General features: G+C 48.4%; 1 protein-coding gene across 2 annotated transcripts in view; it reads left to right on the top strand.

The window, feature by feature from the left end:
- The window catches only part of FBXL20 (F-box and leucine rich repeat protein 20), a 44052-nt gene extending 18673 nt beyond the window's left edge, over window positions 1-25379 (top strand). For both annotated transcript variants that reach the window (XM_033006478.2, XM_033006479.2), the window contains exons 3-15: window positions 6212-6266; window positions 8574-8648; window positions 11008-11102; window positions 11571-11639; window positions 11823-11918; window positions 13216-13342; window positions 15364-15438; window positions 17035-17165; window positions 18600-18660; window positions 19197-19241; window positions 20614-20670; window positions 21747-21959; window positions 22812-25379. In XM_033006478.2, the coding sequence (XP_032862369.2) occupies window positions 6212-6266; window positions 8574-8648; window positions 11008-11102; window positions 11571-11639; window positions 11823-11918; window positions 13216-13342; window positions 15364-15438; window positions 17035-17165; window positions 18600-18660; window positions 19197-19241; window positions 20614-20670; window positions 21747-21959; window positions 22812-22919 (1207 nt within the window). In that variant the 3' untranslated portion in view covers window positions 22920-25379. The remainder of the gene's footprint in view (window positions 1-6211; window positions 6267-8573; window positions 8649-11007; window positions 11103-11570; window positions 11640-11822; window positions 11919-13215; window positions 13343-15363; window positions 15439-17034; window positions 17166-18599; window positions 18661-19196; window positions 19242-20613; window positions 20671-21746; window positions 21960-22811) is intronic.
- Window positions 25380-27906: the final 2527 nt, after the last annotated feature.

Genomic DNA, 27906 nt, shown 5'->3' with positions numbered 1-27906 from the left:
AAAGACTTATGTGTTTAAGCAGTGCTACTGTGTAATGTCTTGTTCTCTGGTTTGTTCATTCTGCGGATGGCATTGATGTCTCATGTATGTGGTTGCAAAGTGGAAAGCTGTACTTGAGCAAAATAAAGAGTAGGAGGATATAAAAGGGGTGAACGGCAGCCTTTGTCACACCCCAAGATACAGAAATGTGCAACTCCAGTAATGCTTTTGTCTGGGAGGATGGGGTGGAGGTGTAAAGTGCTCTGGAGGCTGTCCTCGGAAATCTCTCCTTTAAACGTGTCCGTGATTCAGTTGTCATGTCACGTTGTGCCCCACCACGCTGCTGGTAACGGTGGTGCTTCTCCTGCGTTTCCCCGAGAGCAGGACTTGAACAAAGCTGTCCTGCAGCACGTGGGTAGAGAGATGTCGTGGTTTAGGCCTGATTGGCAGCCAACCACAATGCAGCACCTCTCTCTTCCTTCCCCTCCGGCAATGAGAAGGGACAGAGAGCCAGGCTTGGGGTTCAAGATAGGACTGGGATGGGGGAAAATCCCCCTTTTATGATCACGAGCAAAAGGCAGACTTGTTAGGGGAAGAAAAAAAGAACATACATTTATTACAGACACTAACAACACATAACAGAGTAGGACAGTGAGAAGCATTGCCACATCTTGAGAACACCTTCCCCCCACCCCTCCCTTCTCCCCGGGCTCAGCTCTGCTCCCGATATCTCTACCTCCTCCCCCAGTGGCGCAGGGGCAGGGAATGGGGGGTGCAGGCAGTGCTGCCACTTCCTTCATGTTCGGTGAGGGGAGTGTCCAAAACTTGTTACCCCCTGCTCCATCGTGGTCCCCCTCTCACAGCAGACAGTCCTCCACAAACTTTCTCCGACTTGAATTCCTCCCACGGGCCGCAGCGTTCCCCACACTGCTCCGTCATGGGTCACTAACTTCCTCCGACTGGATTCCCTCCCACGGCTGCAGCCCTTCCCGAGCTGCTCCGGCGTGGGACACCCCCGCATGCTGCAATCCTCCCAGCGCTGAATTACAGCAGTGGGGCTGCCTTTTCCCATGAGACCCCGGCCTTCTTCAGGCACAGCACCTTGATTATGCCAAGCAGAAGCCACAGGCCATAAATCAGTTTCTGCTCCACCGTAGATCTCCATGGGTGGCAGGGGGGGGCCGCCCTGCTGTCTCCCCACAGGATACAGGGGGGTCTCTGCTCCGGCACACCTCCCCCCTCCTTCCTTCCTCCGTTCCTCCACTGACCTTGGTGTTCATGCAGCTGCAGCAACTCCTCACCAGTCCCACTGCCCGTCACCACGTCCCTTCTTAAATATGTTATCGCAGAGGTGCAGCTGATGGGCTCAATTTCCCAAACAGAAGTGGAGCTGACGTGGAGCTGGGGGAGCTTCGAGAAGCTTCTCACAGGGGGCCGCCCCGCTAGCCCCCTCCCCTGCCACCAAAAAACCCCACCACTCCCTCAACCCAGGACAAGAGATCAGCTGATGGGTCACAAATCCTTGTCCTGATACTGCCGTACCCGCTTCAGCTTTGTCCCCTGCCAGCTGCGTTTCTGGGAGCTTACACCTTTATACGTGAATATACCTTTACACATTCCTTTGCTCCCAGCTCATCCTTGGGCAGCACCTGGCTCGGTGACTTCGTGGTCCGTGGTGGCTCTGGCCGGGGCCGTTTCCCCAGAGGGGCATCGTGTCCCTGTTTCCCTGCGCCGGCATTAGTGACACCCCGTTGAAAAGGTGCATTCATTCTTTGAGGGCTGCCTGCCAGTCGCTTGCTGCCTGCGAGCCAAACCCCGACCACAAGCCTGGATTTTCTGGGGCAGTGGTGGTCTCTGCTGGTTTCCTGAAGAAGGTTTCCTCTCAGCGTGACGCGGGGCTGCCGAACAGCTTACGCTGGGCAGGGTGGAAGGGACCGGGCTGCGGGAGCTCGTCTTTTCCGTATTGGTTCATGGGCAGGTCAAGCAGTTTTCAGTTCTCTCCTGGCGTAAGCAGCTTTTACTCCATGCCGTCTCCTGCTGCCTGCTTAGCCCATTTTCAGCACATCCAGTCACTGGCACTGGCTTTGCCATCTGACCTTCAAGCCCCATGTTGATTTTTTTTTTTTTTTTTTCCTCGGGAGCTTGAGTTCTGCTCGGGACAAAGAAGCAACAGAGCGTGTGGGGGGACCGGTGAGTTGGCAGCAAGGTTGTCGTTTCTTTCCTCCTGGCCAGCTCGTTGGCGTCAAACAAGTATGGAGCAAAATTTAACTTGAAGGGTGGGCCACTGACATAAATTGGTGTTGATAATTTTAAAAGGCTAAAGGTCTAAGCTTGCTCACCTCAAAGCCCGCAGCATCCAGGGATTTCATTAGTCTTGACCCTAATCTAATTAGGATGTCAGTGGGAAAGTGAGTAGTCCTCGAAAACCCTGAGTGGATTAAGAGGTTGAAACCTGAAAAATGCTCTAACCTCAGTGTGTTTTAGCTAAATTGCCCAGTACTGAACTGTTCAGGCAAAGTCCTGAATGTAGGGAGTTATTTTGCAGTAAAACAACTTAACCTGCTGCAATACCAGACTTATTTAATTCCTGTTTGGAATACTCAGTCTGCCTTCACCTGTGACCACTGTTTGGTGATGAAGTTATTGCTGTGGATTATTTTCTTACTGTCAACTCTGAAGAGTAAAAAGATTGATGTAAGAGTACAGCAGTCAGCCGTGAGCAAGACAGAAGTCCTGTGTGTTGGATGTAAAAATAAACATCCCAGCTTTTCGATCTGTTAAGGCAGAATTGGGAAAACCATTATTCGTGTAGTACTGGTCAGTCTGCTGCTACTTACTCTTCTCTGCTTTTTCTCACCAGATGAACCGAATCTGACCAGTGCAGCAGATATTTTCTAAGGGTTTGGTGCTTTGGAACAATTCCAGGCCGATGACCCCTCTCTCGTGTTCCTCTATTACTGAGAGAGAGTCTGGAGCTGACGAGCTGAGCTGCATCGAAATTACCTGTCAGCCCAGTATGTCATTGTTGTCACGTCCGGTTTTAATTGAGCCATAGGGTATTAGCAAGGATGCATATTATTTCAAGTGAACATCTGGATTACCTTTGCTTTATTTTATATTGTGCAGGCTGCTGGAGAGACCCAGCGTTTATGACCTGTACTGTACTCCTGTTGGAAGATGACCACTGCTCAATTGTTGCTTAGCAATATGGGCAGCTTGTTTGTGGGTTTTGGGGTTTGTTTTGTTGGTTTGCTTTTTTTTTTTTTTAATGTTCCCAGCAATGCCTTGGAGAAGGAAAAAGCTTGTCTTCGAGGCTGCATTAGAAAACTTAGCTGGCATCATTGTGCCTGCAAGACTTTAACTGTGCTCCTGCTGTTCTCTCCAGTTCACGTGAAGGGTTGTAGTTGGAGCCAATTCTGAAATGACCAAAATGTACAACAAAGCAGTGACTGCTGCCGAAACAGTCTGATTCCACTGAGTCATTGGCTAATATTCTTGAACAAATGCAAGAGCAGTTCAGAAAACACTAAAAAAATGCTCTTAAGCTTTTCAGAGCCAAAGTCTCCGAGTTAGCCAAGGGAACTCCTGACGAAGCTCAGCAATGTTGACCTCGGAGGTGAGAGGGGCGAGTGTTTTGCTGTGTTGACATCCCTTTTACTGTGTGGGTAGACCAGGAAGGGAGGAGCAGGAAGTAGAAAAGAATTTGGCAAAGGCCTAATAGCCCTGATAGAGGGATGAGGTGGTTATTAATAGCCTGGGATTTCCACGGAGAAAGCAATTTTCATTAAAATATAGAAAGCTCGTCTAGTTATTGACCTAGCCGCTGTTCCCATGAAGTTTGATGGTTTTTTGCTCCTACAATGGGAATCTAGGGTGAAAGTAGGAATTTTCCCTAGCTTCTATATTTCCCTAGGCTTTCCTTGTATTGTTGTACACTGACGTTGTGCTGAATAAATCCTCAGTGCTCACATGCATGCACGAATAAATGGCATTTAATTTGAGGGGAAGACTTGCCTGTAAGCAGTGAGTGTGGAACCGCTTCTGAAATCTCTGAGTTCCCAAAACAGTGTTACGGTACAGTGCATGTCAGCTCTTTTCCAGCCCTTTACTGCGTACATCTCAGCATGTCACTGTACATTTTGTCTCATGGTCAGATGCACAAGGAGCAGATAAGAAGTATCTTGAATCTGGGAGTATCTTTGGGCACTTTAGAAACACAGGAGAGCCTGTGGCTCTTTATTCTGCCATACCCTGACTTAACTGAACATTTGACTGTTAAGCTGCCTGATACCTGTAAGCATCTGTGTTTTGATAAATAATCTGCATTCATCCTCTACCACCAATGTCCCCTTCTCTTCCACCAACACCGATGTTTCTAAAGTGCTTTTTATATACCTGCTGGTCGAGAAACCTTGATCGTGTAATTGTTGTATCATCGCAGCCTTGCTTGTGTCCTCCCCTGAAATTTGAAAATCTGGGATTTGCTATTTGTATGTAGCAACATGGAAGTGCGTGGGTGTCAGTGAAGGCATGTGGCACGTACAAAACTTAGTGTCAGTAGCAGAGGCCTGGATAACCCCTGATTGTTTATCTCTAGGACAACATGCAGTTTATCTGTGTGCACACGGTGTTTGTTTATTGTTCTCGGCACCTCTTCCCCCAGCTTTATCAGTACCTGTGCTATTTATTCAAATGTATTCTTTGTACATATCTGGGGAGGTGAGTACATCATATAGCTTGCTTGGTTTCATATGAGAGTTTCAGTAACGCATTGGTACAGGGTGTTTTGAGTTTCAAAGTCACACAAAAAGAACACGCTGCCAGCAACATCATCTCATTTCTGAGTCGCTCCCAACACCGGCAGGTCTGCTGAGAACAGAGGAAGGCTTTGGTACACCTCCCCGGCCCCTCGGTCTTGTGGGGAGATGACTCAAGTGTTGCAGGTATCCAAGCGATTGCTAATCTGGGTATATACTGTTCTCTTGAGAAAGTCTGGAGGTTTTTGCCCCAGCAGACTTGTATTTGTTCTCAGAATTTCTCCTGGACAGCCATGTCTGAGTATTTTATAAAGTAGTGTATAGGATTGGAACAAATTTGCTTGCCCCATACCTTTAATGCTTGGACCTGAGAACGTTTGCCTTCTCTTTCTGGCAGTCTCCAGGTTTAAAGTACTAAAGCATATGTGCAAGTGTTTTCTTGTAGTCAAACACTCGATTTATCTTTGTAAAAACACTTCATCCTATGGTTTTATAATTGCTATCAAAGAGAATGAGACCCTACCGTCTTTCTACTGTCCACTTGACCTCTGTTTTGTGGCATATGATTGTTTGAATAACCACAAATGGTAAAATGACAATGTTGATATATTGGTGCAGATTTGGGAGCTTTAAATGGGCTTGGTACTTCCTGCATTCACAGATGGGGGTGTATATGCCCCAGAAAAGTACGGACGTCTTAGTGTAGCATTGCAAAGTATTACTAATTCCTTTATCCCAATAAATAGGACAGCAACATCAGGGTGTTGGCCTGAACACTGGGGTGTGCCCTGGCAGAGGAATGACATACCACAGAGGAGTGACCGCATCAGCTTAATCCTAAACACGTCTCTCCTAGACCTTGTACCGACACAAATCATCTGGCTGCGCAAGTTGCTTTGCAGTGTCGCAGAGCAAAATACTCCTCCCACCTCCACCTTACCAGCACTTCACGTTTAGCACAGCTGTGTGAAAAATAAGAAATAATCCACACACTGAAATCGGGCTGTGACGTCGTTTTGATCTATTAACTGTTAATTATTCCACTGCCCACTTTTGGAGAGCTGTTGCTGCAGGTGTTTTTGCTGAGCAGAGGTGCTGAGCACAGCGATGCTCCTGGGTCAAACAGGAGCCAAGACAGCCCAAGATGACTGTTTGTCCTGCCATATCCTGACTTAACGTTTGACTATGAAGCTGCACAATACCTGTAAGCGCCTGTTTTGATAAATAATCATTCTGTTTGCTGTCAGTACGTGTTACAAGGTGTGAGATTAATATTTCACAGTGGCTCAGTATCGGTGTTTTGCTTTCATTTGCTAACTGCTAGGTCTGCGCTTCTTTTCACAGTTCAGCTTTCAGCTGCATTACAAAGAAGTTTTGCTGTCTCCAGTCCTTTTTTTTTTTATTTCCTTTGTTTTCCATGTTCTCTTTGTTTTAAATGTAGATAACCAATACGGTATCTTTTATTTCTGTTACAGAATTTTCTCTTTCCTGGATGTGGTCACTCTGTGTCGTTGCGCTCAAGTTTCCAGGGTAAGAACCTTCCTCCTTGCTGGTGGGTTTTAACAGTTGGTTGAATTTGGGTGACAATCCTCTGGCTCCAGCCATCCCTAGCATGTCAGACCGGGAGGATTTGTACCAGGGAGCTTTTGTGCAACTCAGCTATTGTTGTTTAGTGTCCCGTATTAACACCACAATACCAGAAACTTCTGATGGCACCAGCGAAGGGGGGCTCAAAGCTTGAATACCATTTGGGTGGTGTCCCGGGCCCTGAGCAGGTTACGAAGGGGAGGTGGCTGACTTTTTGCCCAAGGACTCTTCAGTCAGCCTGGGTTTTAGAGGAGGCCTGCGCTGATGAAAACATCAAACTTGGATGGGTCTAAAATGGCATCTTGTGTTTTTTGGTGGAGATACGGAAATTTTGACTCACAGAGATGCTGCACGGTCAAGGAAAGTTTACTTTCCTACTTGGACGTAGTTGAAGTAAGCATGGAAGAAAAAAAAATGAGTGTCTGTGTTGTTTAGGGTTGGGTTTTTCCTTAAGGAGCTCATAGTTTTGTGGGCTTCAGCTAATGAAATCCAGCTTGGATTATTTGCTTGAGAAAACGCCTCCAAGTGCAGGTCCAGTTCTGAAGAGCTACCAGATTTATTTAGATACTTTATCCTGCCATTATCTAATAAGACACGTGGCGGAAGCGTTACTGCAGCAGGAGTGGAAGGCTGGTTACAGGGGGGGGTGGTTGCAGAGGTGTTCACCGTACCGGCAGAGCCGGTGCTGAGTGTCACCTGTACAAAACTGATCAATCTTGGCTTCCGACTTGCACCATAACTTGTTCCATTATTCAGAGTACATCAGAATAAAAAGGAGTATGCTTAAACATTTTTAATTGCGTTAAGAAATATCCTGTGTGAGATCTAGCCATTACAGTTACCTTCCCATGTTCTGTCGGTAACACAGGTCTCCTAGGGAAGGATCTTCCAGCCGAAATTCACCGCTCCAGCAGAACAGTACTGACCAAAATGGGCTGTCAGAGATACTTGCCAATGTCCAGGTGTACTCCCATTTTTGGCTCTTGCTCCTACTTACAGTCCACAGGGCATTAGAGAACATATTAGTCATTATGGGACACAGCAGGTATTGTGAAGGACTAAAGTACCTGTGCAGAGCTCCAGAAAGGCTCTGTGTATTGTTCCCTACATTACACGTTAAAGTATGCCGTGTTGAAACTTGCATCCCCTGGTGCGTTTCTTTTCCACTGGAGCTATTACTTTTCTCATGGCGATAACTAGACCTTAAAACAAGTGTCAGCAGTGAGATTTAAAATGCAGGAAATCAATTAGTGCTTACAGTTCATTTGGCAGTTCCACGTCTCTATGTGGCTTGCACAAAAACTAGTGTATTGTGATTGAGGAGTAGTTTAGCGCATGTGATAGATGTATAAAAATATGCCTATATACATATACATGCACTCTTTCGTAATGGTGGACTCATTATGAGATCTGGTTGCTTACTTCGGTTATGTAATTAAAACTTTGAGTACAGTACTGTATTGACAACCTTTTTGATTCATTAAGGGCAGAATTACTAACTTTCAGTTCCTGGTTTTCAGTTGTAGCATGAACCACGTGAGATTTATTTATTTCTTTAATTTTTAATTGTTTAAAACCAAACCCAAAACAAACAAACAAACCAAAGGGAACCAAACACTTAAGCCAGAGGTAGTGACGGCTCCGGCAGCGGCGCTGTCTCTGGGCAGCGTTTGGCACTTCCCCACCCGTGGGACGCAGCACCCCGTGCTCCCAGCTCTGGACCTGCCTCGGACGCCTCTTTCTGCTGGAGGCCAGAGCGCCGGGGGGGGGGGGGGGACACACGAGGTGACACCCTCCCCTGCCGCTTAGGGGACCTCACCGCGGGGTCCTCCATCCCCACGTAGAGACCTGCTGTAGGGTCTCCCCCCGGGGGCTCGCCCCCGCCTCCTCCAGCTTCGCCTGGGTCCAGCGAGCATCCTCGAAAGGCCGTGGTTTAGCTGGCGATGCCGCAGAGGGAGCGATTAGATTCCAGCCAGGACCGTGAAGATGCCCACGCTCCGGCGCCGCCTCCTGTCCTGGGCTCAGCCCCGACCCCTCCGGGCGCCGCGGGCTGGGCTGCGGGGGTGAGGGGACTCTCGCCCGAGCAGGCGATTTCGGGTAACTGCACCGTTTTCCTTGTTGGCTGTAATCACTCGTTGCTTTTGCACCCGAGGCAGACTGTTGTTTCTAAAAGGAACAAACTGTAACTAGGTCCCCGCTGGCGGATTTTTTCGTATTAACAACACATTTACATTTTTTCCCCTGATAAAGGCATGGAATGTTCTGGCCCTGGATGGCAGTAACTGGCAGCGAATTGACCTGTTTGATTTCCAGAGGGATATTGAGGTATAATTAAGTGACATACAAACCCATTTTTCTTGTTAAAATGTAATTACAGCCTAGAATGGATTAATACTCCCAGCGTAACCCTTTTTACCTTCCCTGGAGATAGAAATCATTAATTTCAGTTCTTCTTAGCTTCAGGGAGCCTTTTAAAGTCTTGGCAATCCATTCAGCTTTTGAAAATGGACAGAATTATATATCTATATCAAGACTTAAAGGTAGTACTAGAAGGAAGGTATTTTTAGGTGTGTTCTGAAAACAGAAATAAAAATAGGTAAGTTCTTGTGGAAAACTACTGCTTCCGTACAGCAGAATTGAGGCTACTTTTCCTTTCTCTCAAAGAAACGTTAGCATGGCACTGACTCAGACCATTAAGACTGAATATCTTTTGAAACATGGCCTGCAATATGTCTATCCTTCCCTGACTAATGTAAGAAATTGAAATGTAAGGGAAGGTGATTGAGTGGGACGAGGTCAAAATTGTTCCTAAAAGATGCAGCTTTGGAAATGCTTCGTTGTAGCTGTTCTAAATCTGTTACATGTGGACCACTTGGCGCTGATGGGAATGGATGCTGTTGTCGTGCTGTTCTTAAAATTAGAATTGCATTAATTAGGAAAAGGGACGAGAAAAAAACCCTTAAGTTTCTTATCAGAATGTTATATCCTCTTTAAAACATGTTGGAGGAGGGAGAGAGGGAGTGTATAATTTTAACTCATTACAGACAGAGGCATAAACCAGATGATGACTGAACCTTCACACCTTGTGGGAAATACATTATCTGTGGAGGAAAGAGTTAAAATAATCTCTTTCTGCCAGCTGGGTAGGTGAGCAGCTGAGACCCAGGGATAGAGGAGCAGGCCCCTGGTACTGTGACTTGTCCCTGCTTGCAGGGGTCCGAGTGCCTGAGGCTTCTTGAAGGAAGTAGACGGTGTGATCTTTGTTCTTGATAATGAATCCTTTACCTCTTGACGTGCCTTCGAAGCCCTGGACCCATGTAATTGTTTACTCTCACAGTGGCGGAGCAAAGCTAGCGGTGGTGCCTGGCCTCTGGAGGCGGCGGGCAGCGTGGACAGAGCTGCCCAGCCCTGCTGCTGCCGTTGGTCTGTGCAGGAGGGAGAGAGGCAGGAGTGCTGTGAATACAAACGAGGCTTTTCTCATTCTTGAGTGGTTTGTGCACGCTTTTAATGTCTCTTTGTTCTCCGTCACCACTCTGTACATCAAACGCATGTTCTCGCATCAGCACGGACTTCCCCTTTCAAAACAAAATGCTTGAATAGGTTGTACCTAACCCAAAAGTACCTGCTCGACTTCCTGATGTCCTGAATGTTGTTTGCTTTGAAGGAATGTAAATTCATCAGTTGATGTAAATTCTATATATAAACGTGTCTGAGTCCTCTAATTCAAGCGTATGAATTCATCAGCTTGCTAGAGGAATTGCAAAGTCAGGCGGGCTGTTTCAGATTCCCCAGCCCTTCCACTCGGACGTGCGGGTCGAGCTTCACCCTGGGGCAGGGGCTGCTCCCGCCCCCCAGCAAGCGGCCAGATGTCACCAAAAGCTCCTGCAGAGACCCAGTTAAGCTGGTGTCCCTTGTTGGATTGTGGTATTACACTGCACCAAGCCTGATGCTTCTTTTTCCAGTCCAAAAAAAAAAAAAAAAATTAGAATATCTTCATCATTGTAGAGGTCTTAAATGCCAACTAGTACTTGAAGGGCCGAGTGATGTTCCTAGTCTGTGGTGAACAATCACATCGACTAAAGTGGAAGGGAAGGTTTTTTTGAATTTCTGGACGCTGTTACAAATATTCTCTCAATGGTTTTTGCACTTCATGCACAGTGAGAAATAGCAGGGTAAAAGCTAGCTTGTAGTGGGGTCTTTGGAGGCTTTCGCTGATTACAGATTTGAAATTAATAAAGCATTTTTCTAGATCTCTTGAACACAAATGTTTGAATCCCTTTTTCTGTGAGAATAAAACTCGTGGGCTGGTTCTGCCTCATCTCTATTTTGAATAGAAATTTAAGTATATCCATATATAGTACATTGACTGTACTGATTTGTAAATCTTACTGCCCATGCTGTAGCAATGGCATTGCTGCTTTCACCTTTCTGGGGCAGTCTGTACTGGAAGTTCTTCAGTCGTCAGCCTGAGCGGCTTTAGGTAATTGGTCCTTGTCTCTCCATCTTCAGAAGCTGAATAATTCTCCCTCTCCCTGCCTTAGATTTTTATCGTGGCGTTTTTGTTTTCTTAGCACTGTTTTACCTAGAATAACAAACTGTTGTTAATCTGCAAAATTTTGAATTCAGCTTTTTGATTGATCAGGTGACTTCTGGATTTTAATGTAATTCTTTCTGTGTCCGACAGGGCCGAGTAGTTGAGAATATTTCTAAAAGATGTGGGGGTTTCTTGCGGAAGTTAAGCCTGCGTGGCTGTCTAGGAGTGGGAGACAATGCATTAAGGTAGTGGTGTGGCTTCTTTCTGCTCTTAAATGTGATGTAAAGAATGATTCCGTTTCTACAACCACAGAGGGTTGGAAAAATTTATGAACACTTTAGAGCCAAGATCTTTAGCCTGCGTGTCTTAACTTAAAATGTTGAGAGCAGTAACATATAAGCCTTTTCAATTTATCATTTTTTAACTTCACACAGTAGCCATTTTTCTCATTTCTCATTAAAATAAGGCCAGCTGCTGCTGGAGGCTAAGTAGTAATTGGCACTGAATTACAACCTTTTGCCTTTAGGCTGGGAAATCCCGAGGCAAGACGTGGGGCAACATAAATTTCTTATTTTATTTATTTACTTATTTATTTTGTTTGAGACAAATTTTGTAAAATTGTATCTGATGTATTACGGTTAAAACAAATGCCGTAAAATATCTGGAAGCCTATTGCCTGAAAAATACTGTGTTTTCCCTTTCCTTTAATAAAGGACATTTGCACAGAACTGCAGAAATATTGAAGTACTGAACCTAAATGGCTGTACCAAGATCACAGATGCGTGAGTAAAATTCTTTTCTCTGTTTGCTCTGCCATCCCCTCTTCTATGTGCACCATGTTATATTCTCCATCCCTTTTTTTTTTTTTTTTTTTTAAAGGAATCTGCTGTGCATACAGTAAACAATATAGTGTATATGACCGAATAAATCTATTGCATGAGTGTGTCTTGTATGCTCTCTTTCAGTACGTGTACCAGCCTCAGTAAGTTCTGCTCTAAACTCAGGCACCTTGATCTGGCTTCCTGCACTTCCATAACCAACCTGTCTCTGAAAGCACTGAGGTAGGAGTCAGCAACTTTGGCGTTTGCCGGTTGATTCCAGACGCTGCGACCCACCACTGCCCCGTGTGCCTCCTGCCTTGGAGGAGGCTGACGTAGGCTGAGGTGTAGCTGTCGTTAGAGTTCTGGCCTTCCCCAGCAGAGCTCAACATTCACACGTTGTGCCTCCTGGCTTGTCGAGGCAGAGGAGGACTCAGTAAAACCTGCCCTCGACATTGTTTGTATCCATCCTGATGGCTGTTAGCAGTAGAATAAGCATGATATTCTATTAAAGTCTCAGAGGGACTTGGGGGGCCACAAAAGTCTTGATCTGCCTTTTTAAAATGCTCATTTGCTAACAGTCAACTTCTTCATTGTAAGTGTACCATCGCGTACCTAGCAATTGTTTACGTAGCTAGATGGTGAACACCAGCATGTGACTATTTGTCTTTTTAAACTGCTTAGGAGACATATAACTGCTTAAATCCGCTAAATGGAATTGCCAAGTAATCTAGAAAAGGAAGGGACAGACAGACATTGGTGGGAAGATATTGGGACAGAGAAAAGGAGGCAAAAAAAAAACACTAAAGGTAACAATAGAGGCCAAGCTATTAAAAAAAAAAATAATAATTCAAGTGATATGCCAGTGGAAAAAAAAAAGAAAATATAGGAAAGCAGTATCATGGGGAAAAAATACTGGATGATGAATCTAGACACCAGAAGAAAGCACAGATTTTGAAAGAACACATGAATGATTAAATTGGTTTTGTAGCTACATTAAAACACTTTGAGCCTGGTTTTTCCTTCCCTCGAGGGTCTTCATCCTTGTCTCCGATTTCACATGGTCAGATTTGTGCTGCAGCTGTCTTGCATACACGATAGCATGTGTATATCTTCCTAATTACAAATCACACTTGAGTGTTGCTCCTACTGGCAGCTATTTGCAAACGCAAAGTTACACCTGGAAAGTTAGAAGCAGCATGGCAGAAATGGGCCCAGTTTTTGGTTTTCGTTGCGGGTGGTTTGCCTGTATTCAGATCCAGAAAGCCCGTGGTGCCTGTCCTTGTAGAGGAGCTGGGAGGTGTCCAAGATGAGATCACTTGGTCATCTTTTACTCTGTTAATGCCCTGCATTAGAGCTCCTGATACTGCCTCCGGAGGGCTCTCCACATCTGGAGGTGTGGGACAAAAGTGCTCCCCGTGGGTGTGTGGGGTGCGGGTCTACACCTGTGCTCGCGTGGGTTCCAGAAATGGGAATTGAAGCAGGATTCCTTTCCAAATCGAAACCAAGTTTCCACACGCTTTTCCTTTCACCTCCAAAGTGAGGGATGCCCACTGCTGGAACAGCTGAACATCTCCTGGTGCGACCAAGTGACTAAGGATGGCATCCAGGCTCTGGTGAGAGGCTGTGGTGGACTCAAAGCGCTGTTTCTGAAAGGCTGCACGCAGGTACGGCTCTGTGGAGAGTGCTCAGCTTGAGTAACAGCTGGCTTATTTCTGCTCTAGCTGGAAGTATGGGGATGAAGCACTGTGGATTTTTCTATTTCCAGAAATGTTACGTTACTGAAATTACTCACAATCTGTCTGTTGGAGATTAACTGCTTTTATTGAAATTCTTTAATAGCTTTGAGCTCAGCATGAATAGTGGGACAGTGAACTAATTGCATATCTAGCTGTAGAATCATTCTTCTTTTTGGTTTTTTTTCCCCATCAGGAGCATATTGAGCAAACTTTTTTAGAGGAGATAACTGTTATTCGTGGCTAGACCCATCCGTTTCTGAGGGCTCTGAAAATTTTAGAAAGCATGACAGTACTTTCATCTGCGCTGGTGATAGAATTTCCTCTGCGTGTCGTTTGGATCTTTAGGTAGTCCAAGAGAGTCACAGTGTGTGTGACTCCTTAAAAGGCATCTCTGCGGCCAGTCAGGAGCACAGTACTGTTCCCTCAAGAATTTCATTCAGCTTTTGGGCTGTAGCAGTGTATTTTGAAGAGTCTGCAGAGACTGTGGTGCTTGTACTGTGCAATATGTAAATGGTGCACTAACGGAGGATTTGCCCCCCTTGTTATACTTCGTTATTTGGAATTACTTCCTTTAATCTTTCTTTACTGTCTTACCTGGTGAATCATTGAAAAGTTTAATATGTCAGATACTTCCCTGTATTACAACTTTACTAAGGAATTATATCAATTATGAACTGGGGTGTGAGGAACTTCCACCTTGAGCATGACTCTCTTAATGAGCAAGAGTTCCTTGCAAAACTACTTCACAAAGAACGTGGGGACTAGTTCTGATTTTATTCCAGTAGGCCAGAGTCTTTTTAATACAGACAGGTAGGCTAGAAAGGAGCAAATGCGTATCTCAGAATCTTGTCTTTGAAAAAGGAGAATAAAACTGATCCCAGGGGAGTTGAAACATGTAACCCAGAGACTCCCGAGAGCTAAAGAGCCTCGATGTAGGCGTGGAAAATGATCTCTGATCTGTTAGGTCCTTGTACCTGAACACGGACGGTCCTGATTTGTTTTGGGTTTGTTGTGGTTTTTTTTTTGTTTGTTTTGTTTTGGCTTTCCCCTTGGGGATAGGGATTCCTTAAGTATGAGTCAATAAGTGCCATTTTTGTCTCTGCTGTGTATAGATAAACAGCTATATGTTTTTATTTTGCAAAAAGCATATTTCTCCTGTGCATGGACACAGAAGGTCCTGACAGGTTATTATGATAAGCAAAGCAATAACACACTGGTTATGTGCACAAAGCAGTAATACCCTTGTGTGCACGAAAAAGCCCAGCTGTAAGGGCTATAGTCAGTAGTTTTTCTAAATTTATACCACTGTTGGATTTTTAATACGTGAGATGGGTATACATGGCTGTAAAAATGACTTGATTAAAGATATAACAATCTCAGCCTATTTTGAGAATTCAGGTCATAGAAACAGCTTGAGTTTCTAGTAATTTATGGAGTCGTGAGTAATATTGATGGCAATACATCCTTGTTATCAATTACTTACCATCTGTTCTTATAGATTTAAGAATAGCAGGCTTTTTTATCATCAGAAAGCAACCTGGATATGTTTGTGCTCCTCACATTGAAATAAGACTTTTTTTTTTTTTAAGAGTTCCAGTATTGCAATATAAAACTAGTGCTACTTAAAGGCCTTCATAGTGAAGCATTTCCTTAATTCCCGTAAACAATTTCTGATTTACTTGCTTTGTTAATTATGCACGTTTGATCGGATCAGCTTTTCTTTAAATTAGTAACTTAGTGTTGTGTGTCTTTGAACTCTGTTCCTGAGATGATAAGAAAAAAAAAAAAAAGGCATGCACTTTACTGTTGTGTATTTTGAGAGTGCAGTGCATTGCCCTCCTCCCCCATAGGTATCCAAACCACAGATGCTTTATTGTTCTCAGAGCTTTATTTTTAAGATTGCTTCGAATATTAACAGATTGCTTCAGTCTCTAAATTTTTCTTTCCAGCTTGAGGATGAAGCTCTGAAATACATTGGTGCACATTGTCCCGAATTGGTGACTTTAAACCTTCAAACATGCTTAGTAAGTAAAGCTTCCTATGATTTCCCAGCTCAGCCATCATTGTGCATTTAGAGGCCATCTCTGAGCAGAACCGTGCAGAATGTGCTCCATCCCAGAAACGTCGTCATCTGTGCAGACAGGGCAATTGTAAATTTACGAGACTTTTAAAAATAGTTGATGAAAACCAGCTTTTTTTGGTAGCATTCAGTAATGCTGAATAAACCCCCAAAACAGTGTCATAGCATTCACTATGTCAGATTTGTTTGTCTCTTTGCCCTGCCCACGGGGCTTCTAAACTCATTTGCAGGACTAGCTGGAAAAATTCTTTCCAGCAGGCTGGAGTGTTTGTGTGGTGATCTAGCCAGGCGGTTCCTCTGCTCGCTTTATGAAATCAAACCAAGAAGTGCAATTTCCCTGCACAGAAGGGCTCTAAACCAGTTACTCTGCGGTGCCAAAAATGTATATTTCTGCCAAAAAAGAAATTGGAGCGGGCTCTTTTTACATACCGTCGCGCGGTTAGTCTGATGCAGTGAGTAACTGGACAGTCTCGTCCTTTCCCACCCAAGTGGGCAAGGCCTTGGGGGGCTGCAGGGCCGTCCTCACCCTGTCCTGTTGAAGGAGTAGCCTCACCAGGTACCGGCCTGGTGCCCATCCATCTGAGGCTGGGTGCTTGTGGGGGAGAGGCAAACAGGCAGAAGGGAGAAGGAAACTAATCAGGTTTTTGATCGCCTTAGCTGAAAATACCGAGTTCTACTCAGTTTCTGTGTCATCTCGCTCCAGAACTCGGGCTTGCCAGCCCACAGACTTGCTCTCTGCTGTTTTAAAAGAAGCCACGCCAATCCCTAGGTTGGTGCTTTTCTGTGGGAATCGAGGCTGGCTGTGAAAATGCAGAACCTGAGGGTGAAGCGGGGTTTAACCCGCTCCTCCAGCACGCTCGGCCTCTGCCGCCTCTTGCCCCTCTCTCCCTGGTCCCCCCTCGCCCTTGATCCCGTGCGGCTCCTGGGCACAGCCACGCCGAGTCCCAGCCCCCCGTGCTTACGTGGGGAAATCTCGGGGGCAGATTTGTGCCACGTGGGGCTGGAGGGACCCCCTGCGCCCGGGGACGCGGCGGCTCGATGGAGCTGCTGTGCCGCGGCGTGAATTTTAACGTGGTTTCAGCCCTGAGCCCGCCTCTCACAGTTCCCGTTTTGGTCCCGAACCACTGAAGTGTGTTTTCAGAAGGCTGTTTGTGAAAACAACCTGCTGCTTATTTTGTGGGTGACTCTGCTAGGTGCTTTCTTGTCTTGAGTTTCAGCCAAGGAGGTTTTTACAAGCAGGGGCTGCGGAGGAAGGCAGGAGACTGAGTCTAAGCCTGCTGCTGCCGTGCCTTCCCCCCTCGCTCGGAGACGTTTCCGTGCATGTGGAATCACTTTCCGACTGTTTACAAGTCACTTCGGTGCGGCTTATCCTGTTTCAGCTGCTCCAGCGAAATATTTGAATGTGGTTTGGGGTTGAAAGAGGCAGTAACTCGCCCTTAGTTAAGTGCCTGGTTGGAAGCCTGAGAAGGGAAGTTTGCAGTGCCTTGCGCCTCCACCTACGTCGTTACGGCTTGTGATGATGTTGTTGTTTTTCTCGTAGCAAATAACAGATGATGGTCTCATTACAATATGCAGAGGATGCCACAAGTTGCAATCCTTGTGTGCTTCAGGCTGCTCTAACATTACAGATGCCATCTTGAATGCCCTGGGACAGAACTGCCCGCGGCTCAGGTAAGCCTTCACCGCAGAGCGACCCGTTGCGTGTCGAGCGAAGGATCTCGGTGACGTGGTTCCTCTAGGATTTTTGAGCCATTTTAGACTCCGAAGGCCTTTCTGAAAGGGCGCTTCTGATCACTGAGCTTTTTTCCAGGCGTTTGCTGTGGGGTGACTGCAGTTTTGCCCAAACTCCTGGTCTCTAAACTTGCGCAAGTGAAACGGTGGTAAAAGAGCTCCGTGCCGTGGTGGTGTGCCCTGCCAATAGACTGGCTTAGCAGCAGTCTCCTTTTACACCATTGTGCATCTACTTTTGTTCTTCTGTGAAAAACAGTTGAGGTTAGGTTACTTTTGTATTGAGAACTGAAAACACATTTAAACAACATTGTTTTCTCTTGACATGTGATATTAACAGGGTTTTCACGATGATTTTGTAGCAGGTGGAATTTGTGCAAACTTTCACTCTGCTTGACAGAGTGGGCTTCCAGCGACAGCTCTGCAGGTGCTTTCCTTTTTTATTATTTTTTAAGACCTTTTTTTATTAGGACAAGTTTCTTCAGGAAGACTTCACTATAATTCAGGAAATGGCCAGGTGCAGAAAGAGGAGACAGTTTTATTATCTGACATCTGTAACAGCTGAGTGGCCTGTATTAAATGGCATAAAATACATGTCTTCCAGGGGAAAACAAAACAGAACTGTTTTCTGTGATATCCCATTTAAAGAATTATGGGTGCAAAGTGCAGCATACAGGTGTATGGGAACCAGTTTTGAAAGCGGAAGGTAAAACATAATTTAGGTTCCAAACGGTTTCTGTGTTTATGTTCAGCTTCAGCTGCAGCTTTCCAGTGTTAAGCTCCATATGGTAAAATGTGTAATGCACTTTGGCTTCCTTTTTTATAAAGGTAGATAAATCTGTTAACACTGTGAAGGGAACCTCTGTAGGGCTGCAGTAACCGTCTGCCAGAAAGTTTATCTGTTGCCACACAAACAAGGAGTTCACCTCTTAGAAAACGTGGGGCTCTTCTATCGCAGCATTGAACGTTTATCCTCTAATGCTCGTCTGCCAGGCTGTGGTGGATTACACCCCTTTCCACGAGGAGCTCTGTGTTTGGGGTGGAAGCCAGAGGAGCTCACTCGGGGAGGTTGTGGAGTGTCCAGCAGTGAAGGTTTTTAAGAGCACCTTAGTCCAGCATTTGTCAGATTAGACCTCCCTGCCTCGCGGCGGGGTACGGGCGGGATGACCCTTGGAATTCCCTTTTAGCCTGACTTCTTTTTTTCTTTCCCTGTGACCTACACTCAGGTATAGAGGGTGGATGCTCTGTGCAAATTATCCTCTCAGAGAGCACAGCCTAAACCGGGTCAGACTTTTCTGGGTTGCTGGAAGCTTTTAATGAAACACTCTGAAAAGCAAAATGACTCCACCATGGTTATTATAAATTCTTTCTGTGCAGAATATTAGAAGTTGCAAGGTGTTCTCAACTAACAGATGTGGGCTTTACCACTCTAGCTAGGGTAAGTGCTCATTTCCACTTTTTCATCAAGTATCTTTTCTTTTCATGGTAGATACGAACAAACAGTAGCTCTCTCTTGAATGTAGATTTTTGTAATGCCTTTGATCTTGAAGTTTGAGTGGAAGCTAAATTGCAAAAATTAGGTTGTGTGTAATCTTTGGCATTGTCCTGACCCACACATCTAGGACAGTGTGCATCCAAACTACATGAAATGTTAAATACTTGGGAGTTACAAACTCTACTGTTTGTTTTTCTAGATTAATCTGTGTTGTGTACAAGTGACCCTGAATATAACTTCCTTTACTTTCTATGAATAAAAAACCCTCTGTGCCTTTAAATGAGTGAAATTGCTAGACTTCCTTCACTGTACTTGGTGCTCTTTGTAAAGAAGCCGCAAACTTTCCTTCCAGCCATGATGTTTCATGGAGGAAAAAAACCTTCATTTTAAAAAAGAACTGTCTTTATTGCATTTGTGTTTATATTTGCTGTCTGAACTTTGCACTTAGTTTGTGCGTTTGGTCTTCTGTTTGCTCCTAGAACTGCCATGAGCTTGAAAAAATGGACCTGGAAGAGTGTGTCCAGGTAGGAGGTGCCACTTCTGCCTGTTTCTCTTTTAGCACAGTCACAGCAGTGTGGAAAAAATGGTGAAAAAGCAGTAGATTGTCTCCAGAAGAGAAATTGATGTAGAGTCCTGAGCGGGAAGATCAGATGTATTTGGATAAGAAAATGCTGCTTTTGTGGTTTGAGCCTTTGGTCATTTTTCACAGTAATGACCGCTGCTGTAAATAATGAAAAGTCTTTAATAGTCATAGAGGTGTCCTGAAGGCCACGTCGCAGACGTGTGAACTGTGACCCCCGGCACGAGATAAAGTCCCAGAGTAAGATCTCTGCACCCGAGGGGAGGTTTGTGCTGCGGTCGTTGCTGGAAATACTGGAAGCTGCCTCTGTTTTGAAAGCACCTAGCCAGATTGTTTGAACGGCAGTGATTTTTGTAGAGGACGTGGCAGCAACCTGAAACAAAACGGAGGGGCCCGTGCTCCCGCCTTCCTCGGAGGGGGTGGGCTGTAGCGTGGGGAGTCTCCCCGCCCTGCGCTGCTGCCGTCCCCCTCGCCTGGAGGGGGGGTCTCGTATGTGCCTACACGCTGTTCTGCAGGGTGGGGGGGGAGTGCCATAACCTGATAACCATTTCAAGGGAACACTTACAGGGAAAGGGTTGAATTGACTCAGGATGCCGTGAAAAATCTCCAGCCCCGAGGATAGGTTTGAAATCAGCTCGGAGAGTAGGATTTTGCTTCCTGCCATGAGAGCGGCGTGACCCCGCTCTTCTGTACTCCCTGATGTTTACAGGGCAGAAATTCGGGAGATCACAAGGGGAAATGACAGTAGTCCAGACAGGAAGTGATTGAAAGTTAACCCAAAAAAGGAAGAAGGAAAATCAGGCTGTGTCCTTGGACCGACTGCGTCGGTCAAAGACAGCCCAGCAAGTTCCCTTCTGAATGTTTTTAGATTAGGAAGCTGTTGTGTTCAGTCTCTCTCTTCCTGAATAGAGAGGAACAATTGGGCGGTCCACCGAGCTGTCGGAAGGGGATTTTGAACACCTCTTGTGGTTTCGGAGACAAACATTTAGGAGACATTGTGGTGCTGAAGAGGTCTGCTCACGTGCTTCTCTTAATTGTGAGCGTATTTCACGAGCTACTTAAGGAAGTTCAAAAAACCAGCAGTACCTCTGCCCTAGCAGTCCTTTAAGGATGTGAGTTGGTTTCTAAAAGGGAGGGGAAGAATCCGTACGTGGGAAATTTGGTCGTGAAGGAGGTAAATTTCTGCGGGGTTCAGGAGAGTGACTGTGGGGAGCACTGTCTTGGATTAGGCAGAGGTATGCAGCTTTTCTTTTGGGGGAGGTGAGGGAAGTCCCTGTGCAAAGCACCGGTGTGAAAACGCTTTTTCTTTTTTCCAGATAACAGACAGTACACTAATTCAGCTTTCCATACACTGTCCACGGCTTCAGGTTCTGGTGAGTATTATAAGTGAGACTTTCAGCATTTTCTTTCTGTAAACAAAGGGATTTTAAGCACAGCCTGTGGGGATTTGTCTCTGACTTCGTAGACATGTTGCGAAGGCTTGGAAGAATTCCGCTAGAAACTTGACCCTGCAGAACCTATTGTCCCTCCCCTACTGCTAGCATGAGTCGTATGCCAGGCACCCACAGCTGCCTGAAAATGAATTCTAGAACTCTGGCTTCTCCTGGTACCAGCCTCTGGCTGTCCTCAGCAAGCCCAGCAGAATCTGTCTACGCCCCGGGCTGTCTGTCCAGCTGCAGGAGAGGAGACCACAGCCCTTCCCACCTGTAGTATGGAGCTGGGCAGCTGGGACCCGGAAAGCAGCGTTCCCCTTGATCGAAATTCCTGGGAATTCAGTCCCGCTCTCCTCTCCGTCCCCGTGTGTCCTGCTCCACTGTCATCGTGAGGAAACCTGTCCCGGGAGGCGTGGGGGGATGCGCTCAGTGGGCTCTCCCGCACGCTCTGCCCCTCGGCACCGCACCGGGCTGCTGCCATCTCCCAGCTGAAGCCCCACGTCCCCCTTGACAACTTCTAAGATGCAGCCCCCCCCCAGCCCTCCCCAGCCCAGAAAACGCACCAAGTAGGTGACGTTGTATTTCTGCTGGTTCTCAGCCCCTGCTGCAGGGTCCTTCCCGCGCTGTCTAAGGCCGTGGATTTTACAAAAGTGGTTTCTTTGATAGCAGAGACACTTATTCCGTGTCTGTGCCGTCCCGTCTCCTGGCTCCTCTTCCAGCAGCTGCCTCCCCCGCTGCGCTTCGGCCGTGAGTTTTTCCCCCTTGCAGGCACGTTAGTCACGGGAGGCCCACGGAGCCCGGGGTCTGAAACTCAGCAGTGGCCCCAGTGCAAGGCGGGAGCACAGACCCAGCAAAAAAAAAAAAAAAAACAAAAAAAAACAGTATGGCAAACCAGTCCAAACCTCTGAAATGTGGGGGCATCTTCTCTCCTGTCCCGCAGTGCCCCCCACCCCGGCAGGGTGTTGGCTTCTGTTTGCCAACAGCAGGGGCTGCTAACTTGCTCTCTTTGGGTGCAGAGTTTGTCCCACTGCGAGCTGATCACGGACGATGGGATCCGTCACTTGGGAAACGGCGCCTGCGCACACGACCGCTTGGAGGTGATCGAGCTGGACAACTGCCCTCTGATCACGGACGCCTCCCTGGAGCACCTGAAAAGCTGCCACAGCTTGGAGAGGATAGAACTGTACGACTGCCAGCAAATCACGCGGGCAGGGATCAAGAGACTCAGGGTAAAAAAAAAAAAAAAACCACAATTCAAACCCCGCTAAGGCTGTGACTCCGAACGCTTCATCCAGTGGGGAGGAGGGAGGGCTGAGGTTTCAGATTCCTCATGATACAGTGCTCGTTCTTAAAAGTAGTGTGAGAACCATCGATGAATTTAATAGCTGTCGTGCACCCGGAGGATTGGATGGGGACGGACGCTAGCTGGTAGGGAGGAGAGAGAATTACTGTGTTCACTGAGCAGCAGCAGAAAGGAACAGAGGAGACCCAGCGTGCCGGCGCTCGTCCGTGACTCTGCTCCTCTGCAGAGCTCGTGCCACAGCGGAGGGGTGGGGTGGCACCTCCTCCCCACTACTCTACACACTCCGCGTGGATTGTGCTGCCCTTTCTAGTGACATTTCCCTGTGACTAGCTCGGGCTAATCCCGTAACAGGGTCAGGCTGGGTGGCCTGGAGGGGCCGGGGCCACTGCCGCCGGCTGCGGGTCGCCGGCGCGCTGGGTGCCCTCCCGAGCCTCTCTCTCCATCAGCAAAGGAGGAGCCATGCTCACGTTTGCAAAGAGAAACACAGATTTGTCGTTAGATGTTGCTCTGCTCCCCACAGCTACCCCGGGATTAACGGGGAGGAACGGGCATCGGGTTTTTTCAGTCCCTGTAACTCGTGTTTTCTGGTAACAGAGAACTTGCTAAGCCCCAGTCTGGGGAGGGGAAACCACGCTGGGGGAAAACGGAAAGCGTTCGACTCTAGCTTTTATGTGTTTGTAGCCTGAAGACAAGTAAGGCAGGCCTCTTGCAGCTTCTCTTTGACTCTTGCGCTGCCGCTGTCCTTACCACTTTACACTTTTTTTTTTTGTCTTTTCAGACCCACTTACCCAACATTAAAGTCCACGCCTACTTCGCGCCTGTGACTCCCCCTCCTTCGGTCGGAGGCAGCAGACAACGCTTCTGCAGATGTTGCATCATCCTATGACACTGGAAGTGGTCATCCTTGCAAACTGAGTATTTAATTACACTTGTAGAATTACGGTGGACACCAGTATCTTCAAGGAAAGCGATACCAGTGTCGTTTGCAAGGGCCAGCGAGCCGGGCTGCGGTGCCGGGCCCCTGGAGCCACCCACACACGTACATACACACCCCCACCTGCTCCAGCAAACTGATGAACTCTGCAGGCTGGGAGCTGGAGCTGTGTTGGCTTTTTTCTGTAGGTGGATTGGTATAATTCTGAACCATTCCTACTGGGCATGCTCAGATGAAATCATTGCGGTAAGGAGGGGAGGTTTTTGCGAACCCAGAGCGACTCTTGCTGCTGTTGAGGTTGGAACAGTAACTGAAACCCTTTGAAATGGGGAGAGGGGGGAGAGGGAAGGAACATGCTTTAACCCTGCATCCATTGTCCAGAAGGAAAAAAAAAAAAAAAAAACAAAAAAAAACACACAACAAAAAAACCCAACAAACCTGAAAATCCCAACAAGTTTTGTGTCCGTTTTTCAGTGAGGGAATGAAACAGCAGCCGTTGAGACACGATTTACTTGTGCTTCTCTACTTCCCGTTCCCTGCTGACCACCCTGAGCATGCTCACCTTGAAGGTTCATCTGTTTCTTCTGTGTTCTGTAGCGCCCAGCTCAGAGGCTTCCTAGGTTGTTGTGGTATAGCTTGAGATCTGTAACGTCAGGCTCAATTTTTTTTTACCCTCCCCACATCCTGCTTTTTTTTTTACAGATTTCTAATTCAGTAATTTTTTTTTTTTTTTTGAGATTTACCAACCGAAAGTTAGGAATCAATTTAAATTTTAAAAAGTACTTTTTACCATTAGAAGCCTGAGCCTGTCATGATTTTTAAATAGCAAGCGAGCTGCACTCCAGGCTAGGCTCCTGTGGGCCTCTTGGCCTGTTCCTGTCAGCGATTGGGCATCCGCATTTGTTCTGCATTTCAGGTTTTATCCCCGTGGCAAGAAAATAACTCTTGATACAGGGAAAAAGTTACAGTCTCTGCTCCAGCGACTGTAAGTTCCCTATTCCTCCTGTCCTGTCCCTTGGACCCTCCATCCTGCCCCCAAGGAAAAGCAAAGTAGAATCTGTTTGCTTGTTGCCCTGATCAAGAAATAAAGACTCACTAGTGGGAGCGGGAGGAGCAGCCGGCCTGGACGTGCGCCCTCGGTTCTTGCCCGGTGTTCGCACGCCGAGGCGCGAGCGCTGGGTGACCTCCCTGACTTTTGCATCTCCCGCAGGTAAGTCTCTTGCCCTGGAGGAGGAGCCGTCCGGACGAAGAGGGGGGGGGTTTGCTGTGCGCCAGGCCTTTCCTGCTCTCGGGGTGTTCCGAGCAGCCCGTTTTGAGGCGTTTCAGGGCAAGATTAGCCCGGGCACCTCCCGGTTCGGCGTCGCTGGCGGCTCCGGAGTGCCCGGTGTGAAGCACGGGAGCAGGAGGGCCCACGCCAGCGGGGTTTAACGGGGCAGGACCTGGTGGAACTCCCGAGGGGTCGGCGGCAGACGAGCGGTCGCGCTCCGCCGGCACCCCGGGACGGGGCTGGGGGGGGAGCCCCCTGTTTTCGGGTTGCTTCCCCCCTGGCTGAGAGGAGCGAGTCTGTAATCCTCGGAGCTGGCAGCAGCTGAGGGGGTGGTGCTTCACCCCCGTGCTGAAGGGTGGGGGCAGAGCGGGGTGCGGCGGGGGGGAGCGGCTGCTTTGGGGGGTTCGCGCTGAGGACAGCGCGTCGGGTCCCCCCCTCTCTGAGCTCTCGGGGCAGGCAGAGGGGTCGCCTGGTACCACCGAAGCTCCGTCCCCTTCACCTACAGCCTCAATTTCCCCAACCCATCTGTATATGCTTAGCAAAGCCCGGCAGCTGCGCAGTCTGCTGGGAGGGAGCCCGGCCCGCTGGGTTTAAAAGGATACTGTCAATTCCTTTCCTGTAGATCGCTTTTAATCCGTTATATTTATTCAAATCCCCTTTAGCGCTGTGGATTCTCTCTCTCCCTCCTCGTCGAGCGTGTTCCCATACTTCATTTGCAGAGCTCCCTTCTCGGATTTTCAGGGTGGCAGAAGATAATGGTGCTTCCCGTGGTGACGGACTGAGCGGGCGGGTGCGCCCGGGGCAGCACCCGGCAATCACAGGATTTGCCCAACTCTGGGAAGAAACACTTTGTTTAGTTTATACCGTGGCAGGGGAGAGCTGAAATGGATTTGCAAGCCAGGGCGTATGGTTGGCTGACTGATTTCTTTGTAACAGAGCAGAGTTTTTTCAAGGGAAAACTCCAGAATACAGAACCCAAAGCTTTTTTTTTTTTTTTTTTTTTTTTTTTCTCTCCTCCAAACAGGGTGACAGCATTAAGGTAGCTCAAACCTACTTGACAGTGTCCTTTTAAGTCAATTATCCGTCTTCAAATGGACTCTTCCTTATGTTTGTATTTATAAATACCAATAAACACCATTTTCCAAGCCGTGTCTTACTAGAGGAATACCTTTATAGAACAAAAAATCACCCCCCTCCTGCACGTGGTGGCCGGGGGCTGGGGGTGCTGGTTGGGGGCTGGGGGGGTGCTGGGTGCTGGGACGAGCCCTGGGCGGCTGCGGGGGGCACGGGGCGCCAGTGCTGGAAAGTCTTTTGTCGGGTGGTTTTGAGGGGGTGAGGGACGCAAAACCACGGCTCCGCTGAAAGGCTCAGCGACCGAAAAAGTGAAATTGGAAAGTTCCTGCTTGTGCCAAAAGCCCTTTCCCAACCCCGGCCCAGCAGGATCCGGCCCCTCGGGCTCTCGCCCCAAGCCCTTTCCTTGCCCTTGCCTGAAACGGGTGGGAGCAGAGGCCGGGTGCTGGCACCACCCCCCCAAAAAGGGGATTTTGTCCCCCGTTTCAGCACTTCACCCCCTGCCCTGGCCTCGACGTGAACGGCCCCGGACAACCTGAGCTGGAGCTGCCGCGGTCGGGCAGGGACGGGCTGAGAAGAGGCCAAACACAACCAGAACTGGGGCTTCCCCGGGCTCCCGAGAGCCGCCAGCAGCGAATCTGCTCCCAGGGCTGGGACTGCTCCCCCCGGGGACGTGGCAGGTGTAACACGCTGTCACGGCGGTTACGGAAAAAAAAAACGCTTTAAAGAATTCCCATTTTCTAAGCATCATTGTCATTTCCTTTTTTTTTTTTATTATTATTGTTATTTTTTTTAATTTTACTCTGGATGTGTTGTTCATGGCTGGCCCATGGTGTCATGGGTTTTGGGTGGGTTGGTTTGTTTCGGTTTGGTTTTTTTTTTGTCTTTTTGGTGGGGTGGGAGATCAGTATGACAAGGTTCTTCACTACAGTGCCCTAAAAAGAAGGTTTAAAACATTTTGGCCTCTTCCCATGAAGGATTGTGCGGTCAGGGGGGTTGGCTTGGGTGGGGATTTTTTTTTTCTGTTTTGCCTTGTTTTGTGGCACCCAAGCGACCTGGCTGAGGTTTCTGTTCTCTCTCTCCTGAAGTGCCCAGCTCCGCTCCAGGGTGCCGAGGTCCCTGTGCTGCAGCACGGGGCTGAAAAAACGGGGTGTCGGAGGAGAACCCCCCCCCCTTTCCTCTTTCATTCACAGCTTCAGCCCCGGCCCCCCACCCCCCAGGGACCCCCCCGGGCCCGGCCGAGCGCTCGGTGTCACCGGGGGTCCGGGACGGGGGGAACATCTCAGTGCTGGGGTCACCTCTGCCAGCCCCCCCGGCACGTGCGGGGAGAGGGACGGCTCCGCGGGGCCGGCGGTGCTACCTGCTCCCCAGCTTTACCTGTGGTTGTTTTGTTTTGGTTTTTTTTTTAAGAAATGAGGAAATACAGCCCCTGGTGCCAGCCAGCCCCTGCCCCGGGAGGGCACCCGGGCTGCCCGGGGCGGGGGGCTGTGGAGATGCCACCCTCTGCCACCAGCCCCCCCCCCCCCCCAGCATCCTGCCTTTCCCCGGGGTTCTCGGTGCTGCAGCCACGAACCTTCCTCCACCCCTGAACCCCCAGCCGAGCTCACCTGGGCTTTCCCCCCCGCCAGGCCCCGGCTCTTAACTCAACCTCTGCAAAAACGGGATTATTCCCCCTCCTCCATGCAACCCCCCCCCAGCGTTCAACGTTCGCAGCCTCCAGCTCCGTCCCCATCTCGCTGTGTGGGACCCGGGGGGGGGGGGGGGGGGTGGGGGGCTGCAGTGCCCCCCAGACCCCCGTGCTGGGGGACAGGGCTGCCTGCCTTGGTATTTTTAACACATTTTTAAACTCGGATGGGCTCGCGGTATCTGTTCAGTCTGATGTACCGGACAGGTGAGCTGGAACCTTGTCATACGCTCCCTTGATTATATGTATTATAGAGAGATCTGTAAAATATTATTTTAATGATATTGTAATCTGTGCTTCCCTTGACGCTGCGTGGATATAATGATGCCATTAACTAAAAGTAAATATATATATATATGTAGTGAAGTTGTCCCTTGCCTGTGGGATGCCGTACGTGGTCCCCGTGGGGCACCGGGGGTCCGGGTGGGAAGGGGCTCGTGGGACCCGGCTCCCCTCGGGGGTGACGGTTCTGGGGAGGGTCGTGGGCGTTTCCTTTTCCTGCACCCACCCGCGGTGGGGCCACGGGCCCGTGTCTGTCCCTGCCCTCCCCTCGCTGCGTTTGCCAACTCCCTGATCTCGGACCCTCCCCGGGACACGTCCCAGCGCCCTCCCCGCTTCTCCCCAGCAGCCCCCCGGCTCCTCTCGGTCCCCCTCCCTCCTCTCCGGGGAAATCTGCCGCCGGCTTGTTTATCCCAAACCCGACCTTCACCCTGCGAGTTGTTTCCTCTCCCCACGGCGTCCCCCGGCTCTGCCCTCTGTGCCAGCACCAGCCGGTGCTTGGGGGAAGGACTCGCCGGTAAAAAATGACCCGTTCCCCAACCAAAAGGCAGAAATGGGGCTTTACTGGGTTTTGTCTGTGCCACGGCCGGCTCCATCCCGGCGGGGTGGGACAGGACCTGCTCTGCCCCAGCTTCCTC

This window comes from Tyto alba, unplaced genomic scaffold, assembly GCF_018691265.1.
Source record: "Tyto alba isolate M040663 unplaced genomic scaffold, T.alba_DEE_v4.0 Super-Scaffold_12, whole genome shotgun sequence".
In the NCBI taxonomy this organism is placed as follows: Eukaryota; Metazoa; Chordata; class Aves; order Strigiformes; family Tytonidae; genus Tyto; species Tyto alba.
This window is presented reverse-complemented; position numbering and strand designations above follow the sequence as displayed.